Here is a 26,325-nt window from a genome sequence, read left to right on the forward strand (position 1 = left end):
GATCGCTGTAAAAACACTCATTTTGGAGACCGACTCAGAACTGTACGCGATGTGGCTGAAGAATTAGTCATCGGCGTTGGTAGTATTGCCAAAATTTCTGAATTTTGAGCAGAAATTCACGGGAAGTTCGCACGCGTCTACTGCAGCGGTGTGATTGCACCGATTATTCACCACAGATGAGAGATTATGGAGCGCGTCTATGGAGTGGAGAAAGGCGCGCCAGTTGAAGCGAAGGTTAGGAGGAGGAAGGTGGTTCGGGAGTAATTACATTTGATTTGCCCACTGAACAACGAAATTTGAACGCGCAGTATTATAGTAACCTCTGAAACACGTCGAAACCTATTTGCAGATGAAAACGATGGAATCGATGATGAAATTGGGTTGGGAATCACTTAACACCCTTTCTTATAGTTCCGATTCATCTTCATGAGACTTGGTCCATTGAAAGAGGCATTTTGGGGAGAAATTTTTACGTAAAATGCATCCGGAGAGGTGGCGAAAGCAAAATTTTTTGTAGTAAAATTCCGTTTTATACTATAACCACCTTCGTATTTAAAATTAATATCCCGTCCTTTATGAATGGTTCAAAGATAGAGAAAAGGGATCAGATTTTGTGTATCATTCACCATACGTTTATCGTACCGTTTTGATGAATGGAAACTGACTGCGAAATTCATAGGGCCCCGTCTGACGGTTCACGAGTAATGGAATGTTGATAATTTCCATATCCAATCATCAATAAATTACTGACGACAAAAATATTGTATCACTGATGTGATTTTGGGTGTAACGATACTGGAAATGAAGCGTCGATTGTCGATATGGAAATTAATATCGAACTTAAATCGATTTTCGTTGTACTTTTGACAACGGCTACATATACCACAAAAAGCAACGAAACGTAAAATGGAATTAACCGCATTTAATTGAAAAATTATGTAACTTTGTGATACGCTTTAACGAACAATCTGGGTATATAGGAATAAAATTAAATCGATTGGAAAATCTACCGTGATTCGAACGAAGGGAATTATGGGTAATTTTATGAGCTGTAACTGGTTATGGGGAATTTTGAACGAGTTAAATCTCGTATATTATAAAGATCATTTCGCAATACGCAAAATAGTAAATATTCAACCGGATGTTTAGTATAATCAGTTATAATTAAATATAAAACAACAACTAATGAATTGACTAACATAGTTTATGGAATTCCTTGTTTAAATTAGGATTAAAAATACATTGGACGCTCACCAATCGGATTACCTCTCAATAAAGTGATTGCAAATTATACCCTCACAGATGATCGCTTGCTTAACACGTTTTCTATGAAGGTCATTCTATGGATTATGAATCTGCCAAAATTTTGACAACTGAAAACAACTAGAAGAAACGCCTATTTTATATTGCTCAAAATGATCAGTATACTCATAATCTTTTGATTTAAAAAAAAATTATAGAAACTTTCAATTGGACTAATTTCAATATCAAAAGAAAAATAATTAAATAGCAACCAAAATCAATAAACTTCATATTTGTGTCTGATTGTCATTTTGAAGCATTTTTATGAACCAAATGAATTTAAAATTTTACAAAAAATGTTTGATACCGCAATTCTCGTTTAATTAATGTAATTTTTAATACCTTCATAAATATTTACAATGTTAATATATTTTTATATTACATTTCGACCATAATAAGAGTATTCTTTGGTGTTTTATTGCCACATTCTCACAACAACAACGTTTTTATATCGTATTTGAAGATAAAGAAAGAGTTTCATCAAACATCAAACAAGTAGAAGCTTATTTTGAGGAGAAAAACATTGACTATTATTTTGAAGGGTTAAAAAGGGTAGATTATCGCTGGAAACTACGTTAACTCTGAAACTTTCTATATAATTTCCAGAATTTTGGTTAGTTTACTATTAGAATCCATCCCGTTGAGCGTAAACCACCCTGTACAGTTTTAATCGCTTATAACAGATTTTCGAAGTCTAGTTTAATAGAAGTTATTTGATTTTCAATAGCTTAATGTTGCTAAATCTATTAAATTCAAACCATCAAACGCACTTTGAAGACACCCTCGTCTATTGTGTATCACTCAAAAAAAAAGAACTATAACAACCCTTATAAAACGATAACTTAACGCTCATTTAACCTTTCCCTTTTATCGAATATCTAAAGGACGATTATCTAATAGTCAACATGACAAGCACGTTCGTGTTTTATAATTTTTTCGTCGATTCCCTTTCCCGAACAATATCATTACGCAAAGGGTCGTTACCTCCCACTTGGTTCACGAAGTGGACTAGGGCTATCATACAATTATACAGAGTAGGGCAAGATTGAAGAAATTGTGGCTTTATTATAACTTTTATGAAAAATATTGAGTTGTAAGATTCCTAATGAGGAAAAGTTCTAGGCTAGACTAAATCTGCCAACAGCATGCCGGGCACAGTAACTCTCTCTCACTCTCGAGCCCTCCTGTCCGCTTTTCTCCACATCGCTCAGTGTTCGCTTGACAGCTGTCAAAGGTGAAAGTGTTGACGCGAGTCATTGAGGTTTATGGTAAAATTGCATGTCCATTTAACACTTCCGCAAAGGCTTTTTCTGAGGGTTGCACGAAAGTTCACGAAGAAGAACCTAGTGGATGACAACCGGCTTCGGATTCGATCTTCTAGAAGATCAACAATGAGTTCTCAAAGATCGTAGGGTCACTGGGAAGTTCACAAAGAAGAACCTAGTGGATGACAACCGACCTCGGATGCAAATTAGAAACACGTTAAATAGTAATTTACGACTTTTACGAGATGAAATAATACCAAAATTCTTTTGCTCACCAATCCAATACATGTTTCACCTCTTTATGCGGCTTAGGGTTACGCCTTACCCTGACACTACAACAAAGATCTTATGCCCTTATGCAAATATTCTCAACAAAAAATTAGAGCGATACGAGGTCCGCCTCGGCTCCTTCTTGCTCGATCATCAGGCGTATCTTGTTAGTCTTTGAATTCAACATTGAAGACAATTCGGTGATCCACTCTTTCTTGGTACCACTAAAGTCAATTTCTTTGTTGTTTCTAAGTTAAATATAACACAAACTGTATGCGAAAAGTTCAAAAATAATTACAACATTATAAGCATTCCAAAAACCCTTTCATGCCTAAATTACGATTGTCCTTATGATAAGAAACGATCTCTACGAGAAACGAGTTCCAACAGAAATTACATCAAGGATTGTTGTTATCAGATTTGGAAATATTTTTCTCCTTCAGACTCTTCATATTTAAAAAACTTCTTTGTCATTACCTTCAGGCTTTTACTTGCAAAAAAGCGTTGTTATTGGTGATGAAACTGACGAAAACTAAGAAAAAATTTAACATGAGTAACTTGGTTTGCTGGTTGTTTGTATTGACAATAAAGTAAGCTTCTGAAGAGTACCAGGACAGTGAAAATAAACTCTAAAGGAGATAGGATTGTTGAAAGGTGTACATTGACATCAGGATATATGGTCAAACAGAAGTTATTGTACAATATCTAGAGCGATTTGGTCAAGAATCAATGAAGAGAAAACACATTCACGAAACATTGAATCCAGAAAAACATTCATTAGAACCTTCATTATCGGCAAAAGTCTCCAAAAATTGGTAACAGCAGACAACTATGTTAAAAGTGTAATTAAGGAGAGAATATCCATCATGGGGTAAATACGTACAAAAGATTGATTTGAAGAAATAGAATTAGAACCCGATTTTCTAAGAGTTTGTTTGTAATGATTCCATAACATAACTAGAAATCTATTGATTATCACTTGATATTAAATCGGAAAATCTGTTCCTGAATCGCTCTATTAAATTACCTTCAATTTATAAGCGTTTTATCATCAACCCTCATAATTATCAGACTTGAAGTGAAAGAATAAAAAAGGTAAATCGAGTTTTATTTTTTAATAAGAGCAGCTTTGAACTATTCATCATTGGGTATACTCTCTCTCATTGCAGCGTCTGCTTTAATTAACATTTAGTAATTAGTAGAGCTGAAGCACATCATTTGGCAACGTATTCAACTGGTTCACTAGACAATTAGCGGTTTATAAGGTCTTTGAACACTGAAAAGATAGGGGCGAATTAGTTGTGAGGTACAGCAGGGGTGTATTCATTCGATTTTGTAACTAGACTAAATCTAATGACATATTTTAAATCTGGTGCAGACCGGATACGTATGCGTGACTACAACGTAATCACGGGCGTAAGTCTGACGAAAAGTGTTGTCAGAGTAGCAAAACGCCAATCGGAAAGCGATCTGTTAAATCTTATTTATTATGTGACTAACCCCAACTTTTTGGTCAATATGGTGAAGGGTGGTGAGACGTGGGTGGTTGAAAACGACACTGAGAGCACAGGCACACAGTTACTACCGTTTTTTGCATGGAAATCTCTCATGAATACCATGATACCATTGCCACACAGCATTCCGTACAGTTAGGTTAGGTTAGGTTAGGTTAACAGGGTAATCTCCACTTTTCAGCCGAGATCCACTCGGAGGCCTTAGGCCCATTGTGATGCTCTTGCTGACTTTTCAGTCAGCACCATTTCCAGGTCCTTGTCCTCTTCTTTTCCAGTTTGCAATGAAGTGATTCAGGTCCTTAACACTCAGCTCCGTTGCTTCTTCCGGACATTCTAATGTTTCACTCCCCATGCATTGTAGTCGTTTCGACGCCAATGCTGTGCAGGTGTTCTATTGTCTCTTCTTCTTCACTGCATTCTGCACAGAGATCGTCGGTTCTGATACCCATTTTCCTGAGTCTAGAGCCTACTGTGCAGTGACCGGTAATCACTGCTACAATCCTTCGGATCGAGGCTTTCCCATAGTCTAGCAGTTCTAGTGACTTCCTCTTCTGTAGGAGCGTGAGATGACACAGTCATCTTTATTACTCCGTCTCTTGCCGTGCTCTCCCTCTAATATTCTATCTATCGTGTCTCTCAGCAATTTGATCGGTGGTAGTGGCAAGCCCACCGCTTCGTCCCCGCTCCTGGTCGTCCCCAATTTGGCTAGTTTGTCTGCCATTTGATTCCCTTCTACATTGCTATGACCAGGTATCCAGCAGAGTCTAACCTATCGGTCAGGAATCCATGACAGGGCTTCGCGACACCTCATCATTGACCTAGACCTCACTGCCGTAGACTATAGTGATCTCAGAGTAGCTTGGCTATCTGTGTAGATTGTGATGTCACGCACCGTTTCATCTCTGCATCGGATTAGTTCCGTGGCTTTCCGTACATTTATTTCCGTGAATAAAATCGACGCTAATCGGTTTTACTATTTTCTTATTTGTTTAAACAGTATTTAAACGATGAGATGAATTCATACATACGGTGTATCTTACTTACTGAATTTCTTAATACACTAACACTAAGTAACACTAAACTAAGCACTAAAACTTATCACGAAACACTTATCTAATTATTAACACATTAATTTATTTGAATACACTGGTGACGTTCACTATCTGGATGTGTTCACTATGACATCAAATCTTTCATTGACTTTGTCTGCTAAACTATCGGTTATTTATATCAAACGTGTCTACAATGTCGTAAACGAACAAAAACGCTTTCTAAGAAATTATTTCTATAAAAACATGATGTGAATAATTCACGAAAACTATACTAAGGAATGCATTCATCAAACTTTAGTATAGTTTAACATAATCGAATAGGACCGGTTTCGTGGTCTATGTAAGGGGAAGAGTAAATAATACGTAATTTAATTATGATGGTAAAAATATTCCAATGCCCGAGGAAGATATACACAAAGAAGGACTTTTTGAGCAGATTGAGACTCGTTCTTTCGTTTGTATCTTCAGGTATACCGATATGTATCTAGAGTTTGTAATCTTCTCAAAGAACCTTCGTATATCATGATGGCTGTTATTAAAGAACTAAAGAAGTGGTTAATCTCTGAGGTGTTGAACCGGATCGTCCATTTATCGTGGTATAATGAAGATTGTTGACTTTTATTTTTTCACTTTACTCAATCCTGAAGCTTTCCTACCATTTCATGTATAAGACATGCTCGAGTTGAGTCATTATTTGGACTCTCTCTTTCACACCAGCTTCCATTCTTTCACATTCTTTTGTTTTATCTCCTGTCGTGTTAATTTCTTCTGTTAGCTCTTCTTTTTTCTGTATGTTCGTGCTTCATAACATGACCGAACCACTTAAATTGTCCTTATTCGATTATGTTTTTGACTTAAATTTACATTCTGTTTTATTGTTTTTATCATCTTCTGTCATTTTTACCATGTCATCTGCTAGTATATAGACCAGGGAGATTTACAGATCAAACAAGGGTCGACATCTGGTCAATATAATCATATTTTGCGGTGACGGTGAAGGGTACTTTCACCCTTATTATTCTATAGGTATTTCTACATGTAGTAACTTTTATGACTTATAACTTGAGGGTTTGTTGAGACCTTTGTAAGTAACTGCTTCAACTGTAATATTATTTATTTGATTTTTTTTGTCTGAGCACTTCTAAATCCACTCCTGGGTAATCAACGTTCTCCTTATTAATGGAATTTTAGTTCCCGTCTGCGCCGCCTTTGTAAACAGCCGGAACTTCGTAACGTTACAAACCGCAGTATTGATTTCGTCCACGTGATACTCACCCCTCGCGAACTCCCCTACGTGACTACCGACGATAAGAAAATCGTCCGATATTTCGCGCTTCATCTCGTTCAACTGACAACGGTTTGTTTAAAGGTTGGTTTTTAATTGGATTTTTTTCTTAAATCCAATCATTTGCTTGTCAAATAATGGGGTTTATTTTTAGGAATATACCTCGTAACGAAACTGAATACACAAAAAAACATAAACTAGTTGATGATAAGGGAATACCGACACTGTTTCATTCTTATTGTTAAGTCTTCTCATCAGATCCTCCCCAAAGATCTGCGTATCCACGTCCTTGAGTTCTTGGTTTAACATAACTCGACGTTTCATTTTTCAGGATATTCTTGGAAGTTTTCTGACTTCCCTGTCCAATTTTTCCCACAACAACTCAATCTGTTGAGGTCTGGCGACTGTGATGGCCAACTCATTTTTTAAAAGCCTTCTTTTTTCAAAATCCTTCTAATTTTTACCAGTACCCTTCCTCCAAAACATCTAAAAATCATCACCGAGCCTCCGCCGTGTTTCACATGATTCTAATATTCGTTATTCCTTCGACCTCTTCTGTTGGATCCAAAAATTTCAAACTCTACATGCGTCCAATCAGCTTCCCTCAATCTCCTCTTTACTGTAGAAATACTCAAAGGCAGTTCCACGTTCATTCATCGTTTATCTTCAGTTGTTGTAGTTTTTCGAGGCCGGTCTAACCGTTTTCTATCGCTAAATCTCCGCGTGAATGCATATTTTTCCCGTTGTATTCTATGGAACGCCGAGGTATTTTTGATTCGTTGGGAATGGTACGGTTACTTTGACCTAGATACTAATGCACAAGTTTCAATCGATACTTCTTTGGATTTTTATACGAACTTCTTAAAAAGATGTCTTGGTCCGAAAAGTATAAATCACAAGACGCCCTTGCGCCTCACAGGACTAAACTACAATCATAAACATTCAAGAAGTCATTCAAAGTTGAAAAATAATCAACAAATCATCTGGTACTTGCAAGTTTCAACTTGTCGTATTCGTCGAAAATATTTTTGCTTGACAATATGAATTACGTACCGGACAAAAACATTTGACTAGTAGTATATGTTAAAACGAAAAGCAAAAACGGTTCTTCGCGAATTGGGATTTTATTTTGATTTTTGAAAAAACTTCTTTTTATGTTTATTTTCAAATAAAATGAGGGTGGGCGGGTACAGCTGCGTTATTCCCTATACGTAAGGGAAGATAATGAAATACATGACTCAAACAGCAATTGGGAAAACGTTAAAAGAACGACAACGGAAAAGGTAAAAGAAAAATATAAAAATAATTGAAATGTTTTTTTCTATGATCAAAAGATTTATTTGCTTGGAAATTTATTGATAATATGAAAAAAATGTCCCAGCTGATTAGTTAAAAATTGAAATTGAAAGGTACCAAATGCTTCTCGTAAACGAACAGTTAATTAACCGAGATTTGAAAAGAGGCTCTGATATAACTCACGATTTCTCGTTTGGTCTTTTCTACTACTCCCTAAGGACTCATTTTGGATAAGCTTTCGGAAATACGGCAACTTTCCAATTAGGTATTACGTTACAGGAATAAAATATCAGTTCGTTTCCAGGAATTTAGTATCCCATAACGTGGGGAACAAGAGAAGTGATTTAGGTCATTCAGATTGGTAACCCAAGATTTTATATTTTCGGATAAAATCTATTTACTCGTAAAACTGTTTATAAACGCTACTAGAAGAAACTTAGTTTACTGAAATAAAGAAAAATTAAGTTGCGTGAATTATTGTAATTATTATGGGAATTGATGCAAAAAGATCGGGAGTAGATGTCGTGGAAATAATGCTGTGACATAAAAATTTTCTCATACGATCTCTAGTGTTTGGATTATAAGATGTAAGTTGCAAAATCAGAACTGATTGCCTCCCCTTTTTAGGGGCTATAGATGGAGCCAAAGTCAGAGCACGTTTTAAAAACAAAAAAATATCCATAATACCATGGACGGAATTTGGGGGAGTGATGGGGGAAAATTGATGAGAAAAAATTGGAGATTTGGAGTCCGTTTTACCGGAATTTTGAAGCGAAACGTCTTGACATATCCCAATCATATGGGAGGTGTCCAGGAATCGCTAAATAATCTGGAACAATACAATAATTTTCGAAAGCTCTTTTGGATTTTGAGTGCCTATAATCGAAATAGGACTCCCCAAAATTCTCCTTTTCTACCCCTCCCCCCCAACAGAGGCTCCGAACTGCACCGGGGGGCTCGTAATGGTGTTGTTAGGTATATGGACATCGTGTATTTTGTAAATTCTAACCTAACACGTGACGCCATATTTTGTCCCTGATTGTGGAATCGATAAAGGAGAAAGATTTAATAATTTTTCTAATTCAAATTCTCGAAATTTCGAGGATATTCATGTGGAATGAGGACAATATCTTTAAGCCTATGTACGCGATTCAATGTTTCCCACATTTTTGGTATATTTTCTGTATCTCACATATTAAGAAAGTTGTTTTCTTGATATAGCCGGGGAGGGGGGCAAGCTTAGCGTGGGGGAAAATGACTTTTTTGTCCATATAATTCATACCGTCTATCAAAAAATATCACCATGTAAACTTTTTAAAGGGGGAACCGCCTCTCACTCACAAGATTTGTTTGTGAGGGGTCAGAAGTTATCTGAATATCTAAAGATAGTAAAAATTAATTTTTAACAAAAAATATACACTTCCTTTAACTTGATAAACTACATGGTTTAGGAGATTTGTAGATTTTTAGATCGTTGTACATGCCAAGAAAATCGTTCGCCATAACGAGACATTCTGAAAAAAATTATCATAAATTGTAATTATTTATTGAAAAGAACACTCTGTATAATATAATAATAGTTCCAACTTTATCTATTCTAGTCTCGTCGTATACAAAATGGCTCTCATACGTTGTTTTAAATTGAGAATAGAACGAATTTTCTTAAGTCATATAAATATCGAAATTTAACTTGATAATGACCGTTTTTATCTGGCAACATCGCATTTGTTATTTTTCGGTTTAATGGTTATAATAAAAATTTATGACTAAAATTCAAGAAACCCCTACAACTTATCCACTTTACGATCATTCCAAACAACAAACAATATTAGGAAATTATTAAAAACCGATTTAAATTTTTGACATTTATTTATTAGAAGTTCTTCTGTCCATAATTGTTTGGCAAATAAATAATTGGAATTTTAATCACATTTTTATTACCTCTTTTTGTATCCAGTTCGAATGGTTAAAGTATTTTGAAACTTTCAGTAATCATTAGTAGGTAAAAGAGGAAAAGGTTACCTGACCTAATATATAAAAATATTTTGCAAATTAAGAGTCAGTATTGAATTTGAATTATCGTGTAAGACATGTCAAATAAACGGAGAGTGTTTTCGGTCAAAGAAAAAGTAGAAATTTTAAAAGAAATCGACAAAGGATGTAAACAGTACGAAGTAGCTCAAAAATTCAAAATCGCGGCTAGTACTTTGTCGACTATTAAAAAAAATAGGGAACGCGTTATGTCGGCGTTCGACCACGAAAACGCCGGTTCGAAAAAACGGATAAAACCATGTACATTCAAAGAAGTTGATAAGGAAGTTTTAAAATGGATATTAAATACTAGCAACAACGTGAAAATCACTGGAACTGCGATAAGGAAAAGGGCCTTAACGTTCGCCAGAGCTCATGGTCACAATAATTTCAATGCCAGTTTCGGCTGGTTGGAAAAATTCAAAATCAGACACGGCATCCATGATAAAATAATAAAACCGAAAAATTTTAATAGGAGAAAAATTGTAAGTTTCGATAGTATTTTCAAATATCTAATAGTAAAAATTTATATATGAAAAAATTACGTCGCAATACAAATTCAAATTACATGATTTTTTATAATTTAGATAGAGAAAATTCTTTGTTAAGTCAGCTGTAAAGTTGAGACTATTTATTCACAACAAATACAAAAAAAAAAATGAAAAAATTAATAAATTTATGAAACATTCTATACAAATTAACGATATTGACGATGATGTTTCAAAATATTTTGATTGACTTAAAGAAAAGTCGAAATGTCTATCGATCTCTCAAAAATTATTAAAAAAACCAATTCCTTAACCTAAAATCAAGAAGATTTAGAAACATAAACATATCAAAAGGTTTAAGAAATAAGAAATTCATTTGGAACAAACAATTGATACGTTTTCTATAACTATTTTTCGTTTTGTTGCTTGATTTGCGCGTATAATTTCTTTTGAAATATTATTCTCTGGTTCCATCAGATTACAAACACCGAATTAATGGGTCTTTCTCTATAAACTCGTACAAGTCCCATACAAATGCTGTTTTGGAAATTATTTATAGCATTTACGATAAAACCATGTTCTATTTCGAAGAAAAGTTTTTGCTCTAGTAGAAATCCAAATGAAATCAATTAATTTGAAGTCACCTGATTAATGACAACCAATCAGTACATTATACTGAATACAGATTTTATCACGTTGCCATGGAACACATATTGATTCATTTCGATTTTCACGTTTGAAATAATCAATATTTCAAAATGTCATGAAAATGTCTATGGAAAATATTAATGAACTTTTCGAGTGATACAATGTGGACGTCGGAATGATTGGCATTGATTTTAAAGGATTGAGCCGTGAACATGTGAAGAAGACATGGTACATAGTTTGAAAAAACTACGTTGAAAACCACGTGGAACCTAAAAAGTGAGCTGTTATAAGAAAAATCTAAAGAAATGCAGTTTTGTATTTAAACTACAAAATTGTAATCAGATCCATGTGGAAGGAAACAAAGTTCGACAGCATTAAGTTTCATAGATATATAGAAAATGTTAAATTTATGGGATGAAAATATCCCTGAAGTGCTGCGAAAGTATCAACAAGTCGATTTGCACTTTCGGTAAACGTTCTACTAGAGCCTAGCACATAGAGAAGCCAAACAGTTGAAAAGAAACGGTGACTTCTATCAACAAATGCTCAAAAAGTAATCTTAACTGTTTTTAATCGACTTTGTAGACAAGAAATGTTATTGGATAAATACTTCTCAGATCACACTCTACAAAATTGAATGAAATTTTAAATCAAACCTGATAGGTTAACTCCAATATGCGAAATTATCTACATTATATGCCTATCGAACATGTTGCCAAAACTTCATGGTATTCTTGCAGAATTGAAAAGGAAACTTGTTCAAATATTAGCACCGAGAATTGGAGAAATTCCATAAATCACGCGATAAGAGTTGAAAACCAATATTTGCAATATGTACCAGTTTTAAATAGACTTGTAATTGATTTAAACGACAGTGACAATTGTATTGTAAATGAAAATTAAAAACTTATTAACTCACAATTTTAGAATTTTCCAGGGAAATGTAATAGTTTTGAGGTTTAAAAGTTATTCCCCAGTATGATTTTACTGTTATAAAATATTCACAAAGAAAAAACAAAAATTGGTTTCAACAACTTTTTCTACCAAATTTTTTTTAGCTCTATGAGTAAATTCTCATCAAAAAGTACCTTATAACTTTTACTCTTGTTGAGATACAAATAAAACTTTGAAGCCAAAAATTCATCTTCATATATATTTAATTTTACTAAAATTCTCTTCGCTTGTGTACAACTCTGTACAATTCTTAATGATGGGTCCTTATCTACGTTTGTAAGCTGATTATGATTGTGACAACATCTTCGATAAAATTAACTGTCAAACGTTTGTAGTTTCAATAACTTCTTCGTAAATTTCATTTATAGATGTAAATGCAGTGATGGGAACTTTATTTTTAGATCTTCTATCGCGTCTAGAAAAACACTTGAAAGGGCTCTAAAAACAATGAGCTCGTAAAGTTTCGGGGTTAAGATTTCATTTATAGTGATTTTTTTTTTAAAGAGAATCGCTCTTATATATCTTGATGTAATACTTAAATATGTGAATTTTACAATTAAGGTTTTTTTTATTCGATATTTTTATTGCAGGAAGTCGCTGACGTGTGTGTAGGTACCAGCGTTGGTACAATAACAGAACCAGATTGTCTTGGTCCTTGCGAACCCGGTACCAGTGTTACTCTAGAAGGAATAGTTTGGCATGAAACGGAAGGCGGTAAGTCAATACTTACAAAACTCTTGGCATCTCAAAATATAAGCAGCGATGGCGATAAATTTGAAAGAACCAGTTTTGGGTGACATTGAAAGATCTACAACTTTAAGTTGAAATTTTAATAACTTTTCTCCGATCCGCCATCAGAATAATGATGAAAAATGATGCCTTAGATCATATTACGCATTTAGATGTTTGCAAATTATATTTTTCAGGTGTGCTTGTAGTTAATGTGACCTGGAGGGGGAAAACGTACGTCGGAACATTACTAGATTGTACGAGACACGATTGGGCACCACCCCGGTAAGTATATTAATCTTAAATAACGATGTTGATTATATTTTTATCCCTCCATTATATGAAACACCGCCGGAAATCTTCTTCTATGAGTTTTTTCAGGACGCGTATCATTTTCACAGCTTCAACGGACTCGAATCGTGTCCCTTGTCGCACCAAACCCCATTAATGCTTATTTTTTCTTCTACAAATATTCTTCAATGGTCTATTAATGTTGATTAAGGGTGTTTGAGAATTTCCGGATTATCTGACACGGATTTGCTTCCAGTTCTTCCCTTAGGAATAGCAACAATCGAATGTTGTTGCTATTCGTGGACGATAAGAGTCAAAATCTGAACCAACAGAATCATATTTGGCATTTATGAATGCCCAATGTTAATACCCCTGCCAAACCCAAACAGAAGTTACTATAACGTCAAAATGTCGACGACGACACGACATAAACAATATCCTGACAAATGATAGTTAAATATCGACATGCACAGAAACGATATTTTTCCTATTATATTCAAGAAATAAAAAATTTTTTCCAGTAATACTGTATCATATCAAAAATACTTTTTTCCTTTCAGTTTTTGTGATTCCCCTACAAGTGATTTGGATAATAGGACGCCAAAAGGAAGAGGTGAGTTTAAAAAAATTTTTGGTTTGTTTAATTTTCAAATTTCATTATTTTTGACATGTTATCGATATCATTTAATATTTAGTATAAATTCTCGAAATACCAAAGTGATTTGTAGTCGCTTTAGTTGAATAGGGACAAAGTAATAAAAATATTTCTAATTTATTGATTGATGTTTCTGAAAAAATTTTTGTTCAACATTTTTTTAAAAATATCTGTGTGAAACAACTTGTATATTCTACGATTTCGTCGAAAAAACGTTAATTCCCTGTCGCAGCAATAAGCGAGTTTTTCATCGGTGTAGAAAACGTGTAAAATTTTTTTTTCGCTCTACAAATTCGATTTATTCAATATAATTAGGTATAAAAGATATATGTGCATGAAATCCAAAAAAAAAAACTAAGATATTGTGATGTTTTTCTTATTTTCGTTCCGTTCACTACGACTTTCAATTATAAACTAACTCTAGCTGCTAAACAAACTCGTTTATATACCCAAAACGATTTTCTCACAAATTCTAGAACATTAACAAACAAATAAATAAAAAGATCTTTCTAGAAAAAGACCGGCTACATCGTGGACGATTTGTAACAGTATTTACGTCGATAATGATTTAAATAGTTGATAGTGACCCTTTTTCTAAAGAAGATATAATCTATAACTTTCACACTTTCAACAGTTTTCGACATATTTCAAACAATTTACTCAAAAACTTAATAAATCATAGATCGAAATCTTCGTTTTGGATTTATCTATTGGTAAAAAACATTCATTCGAATTTTCGATTGTAAATGAGCTTTTGAAAAACATTAACCAAACGCGAAACCTACCTTGCAAGTTGAGCATATCTGCAGTAATTGGTCATGGTAGTTCAGCATAATCTGTGATTATGAAGACAATTACCAACTAATTACCAAGCAATCAATGGGATACAACACTTTGACGATAATGTTTGCGTAACTTTTCCTTGGTTTTCCAATCATTTATAGTGTTAACAGTTGTCTCTATATTGAGTGAATCCAAAAAATCGGCTCAAGTCGCACACTGTATAAAAAAATTTGTAGCTTCCGTTAGTTTTAGCTTGTAGTTGTCTATATTGTTATTTCGTTATTTTTTTGATAAAAAAACTCTCCACTGGACCTCATGATGATAGTTTTTCCATAGATTGAATAAGCGCCATTTTGTGATCCGCTTCCGTGGCCTGTGCAGAATTTTTAGCCAAACTTTTCTCTCAAGTTCATCCCATAAATGTTCGATATGATTTAAGTTCAGACTACGCGCTGGCCAATCCATAGCGGCAATATCTTGTAAATACTGCCGCACGGAACCTACAGCATATAGACGGGCATTGTCCTGCATTAGCATGAAATTTTCATAGATAACGCCGTGATCCCCTAAAATGTCTTCTATGTATCAGTTCGCCAACATTTTTAATTTTTAATTCTATTGAAATGTCCGCTCAAACCACCCAGGAACCTCCTCCAGAGACCAAGTTTGCGTAAATGTTTGTCCAGGTCTTCTGTAGACTCGTCCTCTTCTATCGTTACCATGTAAACACACTCTTCTTGCATCTGAGAAGAGAACGAAACTCCATTATTCGTCAGTTCAATTAATGTGTTTTGGGGTTAATTTGGAGCCAGTAGCTGGCGTTTTTGGTTCAAGGTTAGCTGTCTTAAATTTTCTTCTGACCGTTCAGCCACTCCTCTCGTTTCTCTGAGCTCTTGAACACCGATTTCTAAGCACCTTTTTCTTCCTGAACTGCGTCTGAATAAAGTTACCCGTCTCTTGGTAACGGCGGTAAACTCCGGAAACAACAGACTGATCCATCGTCACCGCATAGATCACTTCTCGCTGGATTTGACCTTGTCGCAATAGGGTGACCTCTTTAGCAACTTTATCACTTGTTGTGACCATTTTCAGGTAGAATTCTTGTTTGTTGTTAACTGAGATGTGTATCGGTTGACGGTTGGTAGTGATGGATCAGGTAAATAACCTTTTATAAGGGTCAGTTATCCGCTAATCAGCATATAAAAAGTGTTTACCGATCATGATATATTGTAGGACTGTGAGAACAAGAAAAATTACAATATTTTATTAGCAATTAGCTTCAAGATTTTACTGAGAAAAATTCATCCGAGCCGATTTTTTGATGGAAGAAATTAACAATATAATCATCGTAGTAAACGTTTCCTGGACTCAAACAGACGAATGATGAAATTATCTTATTTTATTCGTAGAAACACGTTCATCGGTTCATAGTAAACTTCGAAATGGAGGCGGTATTGGCAGCAATTCGGGCGGTAAAGGCCGTCGCGGAGGAGCCGCTAACGGTTCCGGTCCATCTACAGCCCCGTCTTCACCCACACCGTTCGTTCCGCCACGACCAGACGCAGCGAACAAACGAAAAAGCCGAGCAGGAGAAGAAGAAAGTACTCCTCAACCTGGAGGAGCTGTAAAAAAACCCAAAGCATCATCTGCATCCGCTTCCGTAGCATCTTGTACAAGTCCACCTTCGTCACCTATATTACTCGAATGTCCTGAAGCGAATTGTTCCAAAAAATACAAGCATATCAATGGCTTGAAATACCATCAATCCCATGCTCACGGACATGGTTCTGTCGACGACGAAGATGCTAAAGATGTTACTTCGATGTCTGAAAACGACGAATCGAATATAGAAGCCCCTAGTCCTAGTATGGTGGCGGTAAAATCACCAGAAAAGGTACCGGAAAGCCCATTGACGCCACCACAACAACAGAAAAAAGAAGAACTTCCATTACTTCTTAGAGGTTTGTATATTGTTAATTAAATTTTTTGAAGTACTGTAATGTTTTTACACTCTTTTCTATTCGTGAGGTGAATTAATAACCGCTAATTTATTTAAATACTCTAGACTACACTTAACTAACTTTAAATAATTCACTTACCACTATCACTTAAATAATTTATTTGCATTCTTCGATTATTTTGTTAATTCGTTCTGTTCACTACGACTAATTTATTTTAAATTAACCAAAATTCGCTACACAACCTCCTTATATATCCCAAAAAAATTCGCTAGATCTAGAAAAATAAAGAAACAATGTAAATAAACCGTCTGCTGTGATAAAAACTTCAAAGACTAAATGTAGAATTCCAAGTATTTGAATCGCCGAATTTTAGAATTCCAATATAGCTGGACGGGACCGGGCTTAGAGACCGATTTAGCGAAATTGTTCGTAACAGTACTTGAAATTTTATAGGTTCCAATTTATTAGAAGTATCCAGTCAACCTGCCACACCTCGTAGTACTCCACCTTCACCGGCAACTCCTCAGAGCATACAAGAATTGCCACCTGTAGTCAGTTCACCCACCGTGCCTATAGTAGAGCCTTCGAAAAGTGTTGTCAAACCGGGTGTTTTACGGTATTCTTCTACTGAAGAATATCCAGTAGCTGTTGGATTATTCTCAGGAAGTAAACCTCAAGTACCAGGTATGAATTTTTCAATCAAAGTGTATGTTTACCGATAAACCCAAATATCCATCATCCGAAAACAATCTAATTAAGTAAAAATGTGGATACCGGAAGAAGCCCTTCGATGTTAACAAAATCAGTTAGATTGTGAATTAATATTATAGAGCCAGTAAAATATTATGGAAGTTTGAAATACCATTATACGATTAGCACAAACTTAATAAGAAAAAAATGTATTTGATTAAATAAGAAAAATAATATTTGTTATTAAAAAAATCAAGCTTTTAATGATTTAATTTCTGTTTTATTACTGGATATAAGGTAATGTTTATACATATTGTCCTTTGTTTTCTCAGATTAGAGGCACTCTATTATTCCAAAAATATTCTCCAGATATTCACACCGATAGGTCCAAAGAGTATTTGGATTTCCAATACTTCCTCATTAGCTTTTTAATAAGATACTGTCGCTTCCAGGAGCATTGGAAGAGGTTAAATTTAGCAATAACCTAATGAGGAAGAAGCAAATCCAGTTTACACACTTCTAGAATTACGTAAAACATTCTTATGTGCTGTTTCTTAAAACCTAACATTTTTTTTTCAATGGTACACACATTTTTTAACATTTCGTAGACTTAGGTTAAGTTACATGGTACATTTTTCAATTTCATTCCTCGAATTTTGTCAACACTCTTTTTTTTCCAATGAGACACACTGTATATTTCGTATAGTTTGTTCGTATAAGTAAATTTCCAACGATTTCTATGGATATAGGAACATTTCTGAATATTTAGCAGACTCAGTTTCAATAAAATTCCTCAAATTTGGTCAACCCTCCTTTTTTAATTAGACACACTGTATATTTCTCATGGTTTGAAGGTATAAGTAAATTTTCAACGATTTCCATGAATAAAGCAACATTTCTGAACATTTAACACACTCAGGTTAAGTTACAGGGTACATTTTTCAATAACATTCTTTAAATTCAGTCAATCTCATTTTTTCAATGAGACACACTGTATATTTCGCATAGTTTATTCGTATAAGCAATTTACCTAAATTTGGTTATTCAAAAACAGCGTAAATTTTTTATTTTTCAATATCCAAAATATAAATAAAGGATCTTTTGGGGGTAGATAAAACACTAGCACTTTTAATATTTCAGAAAGCAAGTTGGTTTTGTATACCTAGATTATTGACAAAATATATTTGATAAACCATAATAATCGTTTAATAATTGATATTTCACGAGTACTTTTTACATTTTCAGGATCATCGATATCAAATACGGGTTCATTGTCAACGGCACGTTCAACTACAGTGCCTTTAGATCAACCAGTCAATCAACCGGAATCTACTCCTCAACCTTCATCTTTTGCTAATCAACTGCAATCCCAGTCACAGTTCACACAACCCCCATCGATAATAATCCCATCTCAAAATACTGTTACTGCATCAGTACAACCGATGTCTCCCCATATGCCACAAAGTCCCAAAATCGCCCAGTTCAAGGTATATTAAGAAATTATATAAATATTTTAAATTTATTTACAATTTATACATAAATGTAATAATTTTTTGTAATTTATAAAATTTTTTACTCCTTTTCAAAATTAGTTTATTAGTGCCTACAGATGGTCAAATAATTAAGGTAACCAGTTGTATCTCAGAAACTTTTGAACTTACAAAATTTCAGTAAAATTATTGTTATAAAAGTGCCCAAAAAAATTTTTTATAAAATCTTTTTATGGAATTTTAATTATTGTTATAACCCTTAAAGAGCATTTATTAAATTAACAATAATTTTTCTTGGCAACTTTTCTAACAATAATTTGTACCGAAAAATATCTGGTTACCAAATTACAGTAAATAATCTTGTTTAGTTAGAATTCTGGTCTGAACTAAATAAATCGATAAATTCTCCAAAATAAATCCAAAATATTATTTATAATTATTAAGAATTAAAAATTATAATTTAATTTTTATCGTGTTACAATCATTTTTATATGAATTATTACATTAATTTTTGGAAATAATATTATTAAAAATAATTAACAGGTTAAACCGACATCAGCTCTAATGCCCGAAGAAAAGAAACAACATAATATGTCACAAAGTTGTAACAAAACTCCAACTATTACGAAAAAGAAGAATAGAAAATCTCCAGCAGGTAGTCCTCATCCTCCGCAATCCGAACAACCTGTTTTTAATACAGAACAATCAGGAAGAGACGAAGTTAGTACTACATTTATTATTACTATGGTAACAGATGAGAAAATTATAATCTCTACAAATATTGAAGTCAGAACTAAATTTAAATCCAAATTAATATTAATTATGTCGATCAATGTAGTTGGAATTGCGGAGAATTGATTAAAACAAAATATTTCTTAGTTTTTTATTTTTGACATTATTTTGTTATATTTGCAAATTTTAAAAAAATTCTCCACCATTACTTTTATTTTTTTTAACATCCAAATGTTATTGTTGATATTAGTATCCTTCCTAATATGTAATTTCGAATGGTGTTGTGGATTTAAAATATAACAGTTTCTTTATCAAGACTTCAACATTTACCTCTGTGCTATATAGTGTCTGATTTTGAGAGGGTCTAAGAGGGACTGAAGCCCCGAGCAAGGGAGGGGGCGTCGCAAAATAACTAATTTGATCATTTATTTTAAAAAAAATATTGAATTTGAAGCAAAATTTGTATTTTCTTTAAAAATTGTTCGGAAATATTATGTTTAAAAACTTTCGAATTAATTTTCGTTACTTAAATGGGCCCCACTACTTCTTAATCCGACGCTAGTGCGATATAGTTTTGAATAACCTTGGTGAAGATGTCATCCATTCCATCAACAATACCATGGGTTTTTCAAAACCATTGGTAACATATATGGCACTCGAATGTTGAAGCCTTGATGAAGATTGACTAAAATCAACTCTTAGACAGTTTTATTTTGAGTCCTAAATCCGCAACACCATTCGAAATTAATGAAAATGCAAAATTCCTTATTTCTTATTCTATTTTATTTTTTTTTTTAATAATCAGAATTTACAATTCTATATGTTACAACAAAAAAACCTATCATATGTACTGATGAGACTTCTCCAATGAGATTTCCTACATACCCAAGTTTAGGTCTGTAGTATAAACCGTTTTTTACCATTAAAAACTCACCCCCTTGCATTTCCCGTTAATTAGTTTTCCTTCAATTTGGTTATATTCTATTCATTTACAATGAGTTTTCACCTTTCACCATTACCTGGTCTATTTACCCAAAACAAGTTTTTTTCTTATATATAAAGGTAAAATTATTTTTTAAAGAAAAAATTAGTCACGGGACGATTAGGAAGAATCGATTTGTATGAAGTACAATTTATTTTTTGAATGAAATAAGCAGCATAATATTTTGGATTATCCAATTTTCCAAAATGTTATTTCGAAAAATTCTATAATCAAGTCATGTATTATCAGAAAATATGGAATCTGACTGTTACTTGTTGCCTCTCTCACACATTGAACACTGTAGATTTATACAAAGTACCAAATTAGAGGATTTTAGTTACTGTGTTTTATTTGAAATATGATTTAAAAACTATCATCCTTTATTTTGGATAAACATGATGGCAGGACACTTTGTATAATAACCTAACATCTCCTTCAACCCCTGAACAAAATAAATAGTTATTTGGTACCAAATCTGGACTGTATTGTGGATGATTCCAGATTTCTCTATTGAACTGTCTTAAAAATTCTTAATTATTTACTGGGTGCTATATAAGGTGTCACAATTCACTAAAATACCTATAAACCCAGTATTTGATTCATAATATCATTGTATGATCTATTCGATAATATTTGTAATTTTTTTTCCTAATTATGTAGATGAAAGTTTTATTTTAACATTCATTAAATCTGTTGTAACAAATAATTATTTTTCTTTTTTCTTTATAGGTGCAGAGTCCAGCATATTCGGATATCTCAGATGACGGAGCCCCCGTTATAGAAACAGACATGTCAGATAAAAATAAGAGTCAAGATAAAAAGACAGAACCTTGTCAACCTTTACCTCATATGACACAATACGGTATGTACCATCCGTTCTACGGTCAACACCATCAATATTTAGTACCCTCTGCAACGCAAGAGAATAAACCTAAAGAACAGGAAAAACAACCAGAAAAAGTTGTCGAAAAGGAATGTAAAAAGGATTCGAACGAATATCCTCCTAAAGTGCTTCAACAACACTATTATCCTTATGGATACGTACCCGGTTATGCTTATAACATGGAAGCTAATTATGGAGGTAAATAAATTGAAACACATTTTTCAAATTATCATTATAATTATTTATTTTTGTTTAGGTGTCCAGATGGTGCAAGATGACAAAATGAAGGAAGAACGGCGTAAAGAAAGTCCAAGTCCCATCGAGCAAAATGTTAAACAACCGACTCCTATCCCTAATCCGATACAAGTACCTAATCCAGGCAAAGTTAAAGATCCAAATCTTAAAGATAAACATCCTAACGAAAATCATCAAATTTTAAAAGAGAGTATAGAAATCAAAAATCAGATGAATCCGTATTTGTACTCCAGACAGTCGCAACAACAACAACAACAAATATCTCAACAACAACAGCAGCAGCAGCAACAGCAGGCGCAACAACAGGCGCAACAAGCTCAACAGCAGGCCCAACAACAGGCGCATCAACAGAACCAGCAACAACAACAAGCTCATCATAATCAAAGGGAGGACGATGTCAGGAGGTTTTATGTCTATTCAGAACAAAGGCGAAAGGAATCTCAACCAATGTCCGATCATAAATCAAGTTCAACGGCTAATAAAGTAAATATTTTTTAGTAGTACTAAGTATATTTACATATTTCGTCGTTTGTGGGGTCGCATCAGCATGATGTAACTTAGTATTATAACGCGTTCTAGCGCGGGAATTTGTCTATAGCCGCGTAATTTTCGTCGTTTTGCATCTTATTGCTGATCGATGGCTTCTCGTGGCAATGGGGTGAATTACTAATACTTGTGAGACCTGTGTATTGTATTGTAAGATTATCATCGTGCGAACCTCGCATTTTGTATAAGAATTCGAATTTATTTTTGCGCGCAGTAATTTGCGCTAAACTCGTCAAGATATCAAATTAAACGATTTAAAAGATTATAATGTTTTGTACATGGTGTCCCATTAAAATAATTGAAACAATTAATCGTACAACTTGAAGAAAAATATTTCTCTAACAAAGTCACATTCAAGAATCTACTGCCCTCTAGGGAGCGTTGTTCTTAGTAATAATATAATATCAATAATAGATGCATATGATAATAAATTCATGATCATTTTTCTAAAATTTCTCCTCTATTATGTAAAATAACTGGTAGGGGGTGAATGGGAAAGTTGACTTAACCCTTAACATCTATCTGTCAAACGGATATAGTTTACAGATTTGGTACTAGGGAACTAGTAATAGTAATTTTTTTAATTTGATCTCATAAATAAAGATTCATGATTAGTTTCCTCAGATTTTGTAAATCTGCAGCAATGTATTTTATAATATTCATCTCCTCTATTTTTGTTTTGTTTCTTTTTCTTATTCTTCTACGGTCCTTTAAAAACCAGGATCTTCTCAACAATCGATTGCCAATTTTTTTGTCCTGATCATGGTGCTTCTCACGTCGAACTCATAGTTGGATCAGGTCCTTTTCAAATTCCTCCAACCAGCAAAGGCGCGGTTTTCTTCTCAGTCGCCGTCCTCCAGGAACTCTTTTGTTTCTTTTCCATAGAGTAAAATTTTGAGCAGAATCGGTTCATTTTAAACATTTTTAAATGTTCTGTAGCAAAAATCACTTTTAACTTTGAGTCATATACGAGGTGTGATAAAAAAATCTTCAAATGTCATTATTTACATGGACAGTACTTTTCGGTGTCTGCTATTATAGCCCCTTTAGGGAAACCGTATTTGCAATACTTGTAGTGAAATATGAATATTAAGTTTTGCTTTAAGCTGAAAAAAGAAGCTGAAAAAATATTAAAATCGGTCTATAGTGACAATATGATTACTTTGTAGATTTTACAAGTGATATGAAGGGATTTATTAATGGAAATAAGCCATTTGAGAAGAAAAAGAAGTTAATAATTAGCCAACTACTTGTTTCTTTATATCATCTTAGTAGATTTAGTACATTTTGATACCATTCGTGACAGGGAGAGATAATGATTAACCATTTTGGAAAAAAATTTCTTATAATGGATAAGTGTATCATGAAATACAATTTTGTTTGTATATTAGATTATATTTTCATAATATTTACTAATTTTATTTTATCACAGGTTCAAATGTCTCCGGGTCCGAATATAAAACCAAAGGATATAAAAATGGAGGAGAAAAAGGAGAAGGAAATTAAACAAGAGGGAGTGAAACCTACAATGGAAACTCAAGGTCCACCACCTCCACCTACGTCCCAATATGCCTATATACATCCAAGTTATATGCAACAGGCGCATTACGGAGCATTACCTTTCGATCCAAGTCATCCCATGTACAGAGGAATAATGGTCCCTGGACCGTATAGTGGTAGTCCCTATCTTCACCCGCCCATACAAAGGTAAGGTTTAGTAAGGGGACACTGCAAGGTCATAAGTTTTATACGTGATGAGTTCAAATCACCAGGTTTCCTTTTTTCACAATTTTCCAGCTACCAAAACTTTAATTTAAAAAAAAATTAGACTTCCGTTCACTTATCTAGATACAATTATTTATGAAGTATATAAAATGTTAATTTTTTTGCAGGTATCACGCCCCCGAAGACTTGTCTCGAGCACCGCCTCCAACCAAAACTCTCGATATGCTACAACATCACGCACAATATTATTCGTCTCACAAAATTCACGAATTACAAGAACGCGCCATCAAATCGCCCACTCCTAAAACGTCTATGGCTAGTTCGAGTCCATCGACAAACAATACCGGCGGCGGAGCACCAGGAGGAGGCGGAGGAGGAGGTAGCGGACCGCAACCTCAAGGTCCTCCGTCGGGTCAAGTGCAGATGAACGCACCGCCAACGTCTCAATCTGGAGGTGTAACACCGTCAAGTGGTAAACAGACTCCAGGCGAAGGGAAGGAGCCTAGGTCTCCGCCTCCGCAGAGACATGTACATACGCACCATCATACTCACGTTGGTCTTGGTTATCCAATGTATCCCGCACCATATGGAGGTATATAATATTTTAAGATTTCTATAAATGGTCACGTAATGATTCGTATACTGATGGGAATACCAAGACTTTTGACTATCTGTTGCCAAATGTAAATTAGGATTGATCATTGATCTGCGACGGTTAAAATTTTCATTTTATTAATGTAAAAAAAGACAGTGAACATTGTAGCCAAAATTTATAAATTTTGGATTCCCTCGAACTTTTGGTTGTGTTTTGTATCTTCTACTACAATGTGAATTTCGAAATTTAAAATAATGATTTGTTTTGTTGTCATAGTTAAATTCCTTCCACGTTTTGACTCAGTAGTAGTTATATTAAACAATTCATACAATCTTTGATCCAAATTTTAAGAAAAAGGGATAATTAAGGATCTAAAATAAAAAAAGGGGCTTTTGGGGACCTCACTAAAAGCGCTGCTGATTATTTATAATCAGATACTTCATATTAAGACGGTGTTAATTATGATTTTATTAATTTTTGTTTTCTTTTTTAGCTGCAGTGTTAGCCAGTCAACAAGCGGCGGCAGTAACGGTGATTAACCCCTATCCGACAAAATGAGTACTCGCGTTTCCCCCCAAATATCAGACTGATAAATAGGAAGCAGTGCTGTAGGACTTATGCATTCCATAATTTTCGTCTTTTTATTGAATAATGTGTACGGCCGTTCTTATTTGATACCAATTCACCTTTATATAAATTTGGGAAAGTATTCCTAACGAAATAAAAGTATTTTTTATATTTCGTGATAAGGGTATAGAGAAAAACGTTTGTTTATATATAAATTGTGACATCTATTCGATGTAAGTAAGCTCTCTAGGATATCCAATTTTTTTTTATCGATCCCTTTGTATAATATACTAAAATTATTGTTTAAATGTTTTGCGGCTGCTTGCTAAATATAAATGTTATTTGATGTCCAGTATCTAAACCGCGCCCCCGTACGTTATATAAATAGATATTTTAAGTCTTGTAGATATATTGTAATGTTTTTATTTTTTTTTTAGAACTATTTTCTATTAGAGGGTTTTATACGACAACAACTTTTATTTTGTTTTTACAAAATATAAAGTACATTTTGTAAATTTTTTCAAATGTTCAAAGTTACAGTGTATCCAATTAATTTAAATATCGCTTGAAAAAATATTTTAAGTTCGTTAGATTAACTTTTCCATTAATTCGAAGAAATAACTGCTGCATTGCTAAGACGCATGCGGACTAGTTGTAAATTATTATTAATTATTAATGAGTGTATATAGTGTAAAGGCATACGTCTTTGGAAAAGTCATGTTTAGATGAAGTACTTGTAGTAGACTGATATATGATACTTGACCTATTTTAAAATGATAATTGGCAGTAAAATATATTAGATGATTTTATTGAAGTGTTTCTTTTATTTTTCATCCCCTACCTCAATACCTTTTCCATTCATCCTCACCAAAACTGTTTCTTTCATCGACACAAAAGCTTTTAGTTCATTAACATAAAACCTTTTTTGTTCATTGATGAAAGCTTCTTCATTCATTGATACAAAAACTTTTTATCAATTATTAACATGCAAGCTTTTTCCTTCATCCACACAAAACCTTTTCCATTCATCGACACAAAAGCTTCTTCATTCATTGACACAAAAGCTTTTTCGTTTATCCACAAACCTCTTTTGTTCATAGACAAAAACTTCATCAATATAAAACCTTTTTCATTCATTGAAACAAAAGGTTCTTCATTCGTTGACACAAAAGCTTTTTCTTTTATCAACATGAACCCTTTTTCATTTATTTACAAAAGCTTCTTCATTCATTGATACAAAAGCTTTTTCTTTCATCAACATAACACCTTTTCTGTTGATTGACAGAAGCTTTTTAGCTCATTTACACAAAATCTTTATCTTCCTTCTTATATTACA

At 33.7% G+C, this 26,325-nt stretch overlaps 1 protein-coding gene across 6 annotated transcripts in view; it reads left to right on the forward strand.

The window, feature by feature from the left end:
* The window catches only part of LOC130901630 (zinc finger protein 609-like), a 66,972-nt gene extending 41,169 nt beyond the window's left edge, over positions 1–25,803 (forward strand). For 5 of the 6 annotated variants that reach the window (XM_057813131.1, XM_057813130.1, XM_057813129.1 and 2 more), the window contains 12 exons: positions 12,696–12,819; positions 13,032–13,119; positions 13,686–13,738; positions 15,973–16,524; positions 16,978–17,208; positions 18,460–18,701; positions 19,248–19,424; positions 21,148–21,499; positions 21,558–22,039; positions 23,535–23,809; positions 23,995–24,419; positions 24,916–25,803. In XM_057813131.1, coding sequence (XP_057669114.1) covers positions 12,696–12,819; positions 13,032–13,119; positions 13,686–13,738; positions 15,973–16,524; positions 16,978–17,208; positions 18,460–18,701; positions 19,248–19,424; positions 21,148–21,499; positions 21,558–22,039; positions 23,535–23,809; positions 23,995–24,419; positions 24,916–24,980 — 3,066 coding nt within the window. In that variant the 3' untranslated portion in view covers positions 24,981–25,803. Of the gene's footprint in view, positions 1–9,969; positions 10,501–12,695; positions 12,820–13,031; positions 13,120–13,685; positions 13,739–15,972; positions 16,525–16,977; positions 17,209–18,459; positions 18,702–19,247; positions 19,425–21,147; positions 21,500–21,557; positions 22,040–23,534; positions 23,810–23,994; positions 24,420–24,915 lie in introns of those variants that run through there. The other variant, XM_057813133.1, reaches the window with a different exon arrangement.
* Positions 25,804–26,325: the final 522 nt, after the last annotated feature.

The sequence above is a fragment of the Diorhabda carinulata genome, chromosome X (genome assembly GCF_026250575.1).
Source record: "Diorhabda carinulata isolate Delta chromosome X, icDioCari1.1, whole genome shotgun sequence".
In the NCBI taxonomy this organism is placed as follows: Eukaryota; Metazoa; Arthropoda; class Insecta; order Coleoptera; family Chrysomelidae; genus Diorhabda; species Diorhabda carinulata.